The sequence below is a fragment of the Prionailurus viverrinus genome, chromosome D1 (assembly GCF_022837055.1).
Source record: "Prionailurus viverrinus isolate Anna chromosome D1, UM_Priviv_1.0, whole genome shotgun sequence".
Classification (NCBI taxonomy): Eukaryota; Metazoa; Chordata; class Mammalia; order Carnivora; family Felidae; genus Prionailurus; species Prionailurus viverrinus.
Window position 1 is genome coordinate 21,559,289 of NC_062570.1, and position 6,000 is coordinate 21,565,288.

General features: G+C 40.0%; 1 protein-coding gene across 1 annotated transcript; it reads right to left on the reverse strand.

The window, feature by feature from the left end:
- Positions 1-2,272: 2,272 nt before the first annotated feature.
- Positions 2,273-3,205, reverse strand: LOC125176675 (olfactory receptor 147-like). The gene has a single exon (XM_047878450.1). It carries the CDS (start codon positions 3,203-3,205, stop codon positions 2,273-2,275), a length of 933 nt encoding a protein of 310 aa, XP_047734406.1.
- Between the last annotated feature and the right edge of the window lie 2,795 nt (positions 3,206-6,000).

Below are 6,000 nucleotides of genomic sequence, written 5' to 3' on the forward strand. Positions count from 1 at the left end.
GTTTATTTATTTTTGAGACAGAGAGAGACAGCATGAACGGGGAAGGGTCAGAGAGAGAGGGAGACACAGAATCTGAAACAGGCTCCAGGCTCTGAGCTGTCAGCACAGAGCCCGACGCGGGGCTCGAACTCACGGAGTGTGAGATCATGACCTGAACCGAAGTCGGATGCTCAACTGACTGAGCCACCCAGGTGCCCCAGTAGCATCTTTTAAACATGCATTGCTTCATTTCATCTGCACCAGAGCACTTTGAAATATTAGAAACCAAGGCTGAGAGGACCCAGAATACAAAAATCACAAAATCTGGAACCAAACCTGATTGCCTGGTTCCAAATTCAACAGTCTGCATTTCAAGACACTTGTATCTGGTAGGTGAAAAGACAAGATAAAGGGTACTTCCACATAAGTCATGTTCCTTTCAGTTGACATCCTGCAGACTTTGACTCACCTTCTTTAAACATGCAAGATTAGCAACAGAAAAATCCCCCAGGAGATAGCAATTTGATGTTATTTAAAGTATTATTGCTTCATAGGTTTCACTCTAAATCAGTCACGGAACCCTGAACTTTTCTCCAGGATTAATTAAAAATAATAATAGAGCCTCCCAACAAGAGAGGGGAAAGCAGAACTAAGGTCTTTGTGTGATTAATATCACGTGGATGTTTACTGCACTTAAGATAAAATTCATTCTCTTCAAGGCTTGCACAACCCTGGATCTCCATCCTCATTTCCAAATTCTTTTCCTACATATTACATACATTTCCTAATACTTACACATCTACCACTATGTCACAGTCACATTGGCCGGCTTTTTGTCCCTCATACTCATCAGTATGATTACTTGCCAATATTCCTGTGGCCTAGAATGCTCTACATGTGGCTCTTCCTCTTGTGAGATCTCAGCTGAAATGCCACCTCTTCAGAAAAGCCCCTCCACCCAACCTAAAGCAACCATACAGTTACTCTCTGTACCACTCACCTTCAGACTCTGCATTTTTCTGCTCTATTCACATGTGTTCATCACCTGTCTCCTCTTCCTGCCCATTTGCACCCCACCTCCATCTCGCTGTAGACAATGAACCCAATGAGAGTGTACATATTGTCTGTTTTGTTCACCACTGTATCTTCTGATGTTTTAAAAACAGAGCCTGGTGGAGGATAGGTGCTTTTATTTATTAATTAAATAAATGATATCATTTGTAGCATCAAAATCTGAGACAAAAGGGAAAATGAAAATAATAAAGGCAAAATGCTGACTGCTAATGAATTACAGATTTGAAAGCCCATGTGAGGAAAGGACAAAAATTCCTCTGCTAATAATTGGTGAATATTTCTAGTAAAATTTTTCCCAATGAAGACATAGCATGTCTTATTTCCTGCCCTAAAGTCCCAAGAGGTAAAACCCAGTGTAGGATGCTTTTATTCCTAATGGCTCTAAAAGGTGATATCAGGGGGTGCCTGGGTGGCTCAATCCATTAAGCATCCAACTTCAGCTCAGGTCATGATCTAAACAGTCTGTGGGTTTGAGCCCCATGTCAGGCTCTGTGCTGACAGCTCAGAGCCTGGCACCTGCTTCAGATTCTGTGTCTCCCTCTCTCTCTGACCCTCCCCTGCTCACTCTCTCTCTCTCTCTCTCAAAAATAAACAAACATTAAAAAAATAAAAATAAAATAAAATACAATAAAAGGTTATCTTGTCCTTAGGAGCACAGACCAGAAGGAAATCTTGCTCTACCACATTCCCTTGAGACTTAAGTGAGAAGAGCATCTCCATATTCTCAGCTCTTTCAGGAAATGAAGGAATCTCCTAAAACAAAAGCCCCTACAGCACTCAAAAAGACCACACTCAGTTCCTCAAACTCAGTAGCCTTTCAGTTAAGGTTTATTAAATGAATGAATAAATAGCTGAAACTCAAGTCTGACAAAATCTATATATCCATGACAAAGTTTTGTAGGAATTCCTCAGTCAAAAATCTCACAAGTTAATCTTTCTGGATTTACCTCAATTCAACCATTTAAACTTAAATCTATAACTTCTGAAAATAAGTTGGAGAACAACAAATGAACTACTTTTACTTTCCATGAAAAGATAAAGGACAGATCCTCCTCTTCCTTATATTGTCTTTGTGAGATGACTTATAAATAATTAGCTTAATTTACCCTATATTTGAATCATTTGCATTTCTACTTTGATTTCTTACTGTTCTCTCCATAGCTTCATACACTGTGTGCCTTTACTAGGAGTTGGCATCTGTAACTAACACCGTTTCTACTCAAGAGAACACCCTTTTCTTAAAAGTCTTACTCAGTGCAATTTTGACATCTTTGTTCCTCAGACTATAGATAAAAGGATTCATCATTGGCCCCACAATGGTATAAAAAACTGTGGATACCTTATCTTGATCCAGGGACCCAGCAGGAGAAGGTTTTAGATACATGAATGCTGATGCTCCAAAGAAGAGAGAAACAGTAACTATGTGGGAGCTGCAGGTACTGAAGGCTTTGGACCTGCCCTCTGTAGAACGGATACGGAGGATGTTGGAGATGATCAAGATGTAAGAAATGGTGATGGTGAGACTGGGCATTATTACATTGATTCCCACCACAATGAAAACCACCAGCTCATTGACGTAGGTGCTTGTGCAGGAGAGCTGAAGGAGAGGAGGTATGTCACACATGTAATGATTAATGATGTTGCCCTCACAGAACGTGAGCCTCAGCATGCACCCGGTGTGCGCCATGGCACCCACAAACCCCATTGCATATGTTCCTGCCATCAGCATCAGGCAGACCTGGTGGGACATGATGGCCTTGTAAAGCAGGGGCTTACAGATGGCCACATACCGGTCATAGGCCATCGATGTCAAAATACAGCACTCATCAATGACAAAGAAGGAGAAGAAACAGAGCTGAGACATGCACTCCTCGTAAGAGATGATGTTTTGCTTTACAAAACCTATCAGCATTCTAGGCATTATGACAGACGAGTAGCAGAGATCAATGAGGGAAAGGTTGAAGAGAAAGTAGTACATGGGAGTGTGCAGGTGAGGCTTCAGACCGATCAGAATAATCAAGCCCATGTTCCCCATCACGGTGACCACGTAGATTCCTAAGAAAATGAAGAAGAGAGGCAGCTGGAGTTCTGGCTGTTGTGTTAAACCCAGCAGGATAAACTGGGTCACTGAAGAGTCATTGCCTGCTGCCATTGTTCCCTAGGACGTATCTGTGAGAACAGGACAGAGGGTGACATTGAAATGAGCACCCAGCTCTTTTCCCCCAATCCCTCCGTAATGAGACAGAGTCCCAGAATGAGAATGAACTCACACCCACCCTCCTGTGTGCCACTGCTGTCTCAGCCTTTGCTGAGATTGTTTAAAGATGTCTATCAAAAAGTCATAAAGGGCAATATCCATAGGGATAAAATGCAGGAACCCTGAGAGCATCTCTTCTACACGCCTTCTTTGACAGTCCACCAGTCCCACCTCAGGGACATCTGCCATCTCAGCAAGAGATATATCATTTCAAGGGGTCTGTGGCTCTCATAAAAAAGATTTGGAAAAAGAATAGTAGGAACGATAAAATGCAATCCTCACTCTTCTGCATTAGAACTTTAATATTGGACCTGGGCTCTGATGAATTTCAGGGATGAACAGCCCAAAACAGAGATCTTCTTGTTATTTTTGCTTTGAGTGAGTTTTGAACTGATGGAGCCAGAGCACAAACCTCAGAACCACAGACTCTGAGGAGCCAGGAGTTACAGATCATGATTTCTGATGGTGGTTTTGCCCAGTGTCCTCTCAGACTAGGGGGAAGTGGATATCATCTGCTAGTGCCAGAAGATCCATCTGCTAACATGACCCAAAGGAGTTTTCATGGGTGGGAAATCCTAGGGAACTGATTAAAAATTGGAAGACCTGTGTTTTCCCCAAAGATCAGACTTTGCAGTGGAAAACAATTTTTACCTAGTCTACATTTACAACTTAGTTCATGATAATAGCATTGACCATTGGGAGTATGCCATTTTGCATACAATTTCATTTCTTCCCAAATGGGGTACATCCCCAGATAGAAGAACATGATGATCTTTCCTACATCCACAATGGTTTCTCCCTAGCACCTATCACTCTATGAAATACTATACATTTATTCATTTATTCATTTGTTGTATGTTCCCACCACACACTCATGTACCCACTTACATTTGAATTGAAGCTCCAAATGGATTGTGTCTATTTTCTCCAGTGCTATCCCTGTAGCACCTAAGTGTTCAATAAATATTTGTATAATAGAAGAATAGATGAATTCCATATTTCCTGGAATTTATAGTGGATACTACAACAGAATTTCCTGGAATTTATAGTGAATACTACAACAGAATTCTTGGCACACAGGCAAAGGCTTGTGTGGTGTCAATGGTTTTCTCTGTAGACCTGAATGTGGGAAGAAAAAGAAATCAGTAAGACTAGTAAAGGCCACTACCGAACTCTTAGATACCATACAGATCAGTTACTGAGCTTTCTCCCTGAATGTCACATAGAGGACTTACTTTCACAGGCTGTCAGAGAAGTTCCAATGTCTCCCCCTCTGGACTGCAGCATGGAGTGAGATCAAAAGTCAGATTTAGGTCAGTATAGTGGCATTTGGCTTTCAAATGCCAAAATCAAGGTCAGCTTATTATGAGAGGCCATTAAGCCACTCAAGATTTTAACTCCTATTTTGGCACAGGATAGAAAAGATCAAAGCATAGATTTGGAAGGACTAATATGGTGGAGGCCAGCAGTGGGGACTGGTACAAGAGAAACTGAAGGAAGGAGGAGCTATGAGAGGCAATTATAATATTAAAATAAATAAATATATAATAACCACATAAATAATATATAATAAATATAATGCAAGAGATGTTGTAAGGAAAGACTCATCAGGACTTCACACAAAGGGAACAGATATAGGCAAGAAATTCCCAAAGGTACTAGCATAGGGATTTGGATAAATTATGGTGTTGCTATAAACAAAGAGAACTCAGAACGAGTAGAAATATTCATATACATATACATTCAATTTTGAACATGGTGGACTTCAGTTACCAACTGGACATCCAGGTAGAAGTATACAGCCTACTTAAGGCTAAATGAAGTTCAAGGCACAGACCAGAATATGAAAAAAAATTGGAGATTAATTCTATAAAGGTTAAAGCCATGACATTATGTGAACTTAATGAGAGAAAGAGTAAAGGGAAAAAGAACAGAGGTCAAGAAAAATATTTAGGAACTCCCTCATATGGGTCTATACTTAGGATAATTTAAAACCAACCATTACTAAAATGGGTCTCAATTATTATTCTCGGACTCCTCAAAATTACAAGGGGACTAAACATTCCTCAGGGTAAATTTGAAATATGTCCCAAAAGATAGACATTCCTTGGGCGGCAGTAGTGATGAGGACCTTGGAGATTTATTAAAACATGTGTTTTCTATAGAAATGTTAAGAACTCTTATTTAGGTGATCTAAGAACCAGAAACACTCCCTCCAAGTTCATATTATATCAAATCACATTGCAAGAAGAGTTTTATGCCAAGGTTCTAAGCCAGAGCTGAAGGTCATTTTTTCACCTTTAATACAACCAGTGTTAATATGTGCAATACAGAATGAGTGTAGAGGGATTCTGAGCTTATCCATACATTGCAAAACTATCTCATTCATGTCCTTTGTTCCACCTACATAACAGTCACCTTAGCCTAATTCAATTGTAACAAAGTATGTCAAATGGTGACCCTTTTCATGAGACCTACCAGAACATCCCTTGACTCCGTTTTAGTAACTCAAGCCCAGTATGGTCTAACTTGTCAAAGTGAGTGGTAATTTAAGCCTTATAGTATATTCTCATAAAGATGCAGAAAAGAAGAACTTATTTTTGACTAAATCAATTTTTAATTTGCAGGACAATGTCTCACTGAGCTAACCTGCTATAAACACCCAGAAATGTTAGATAACATATTTTTTA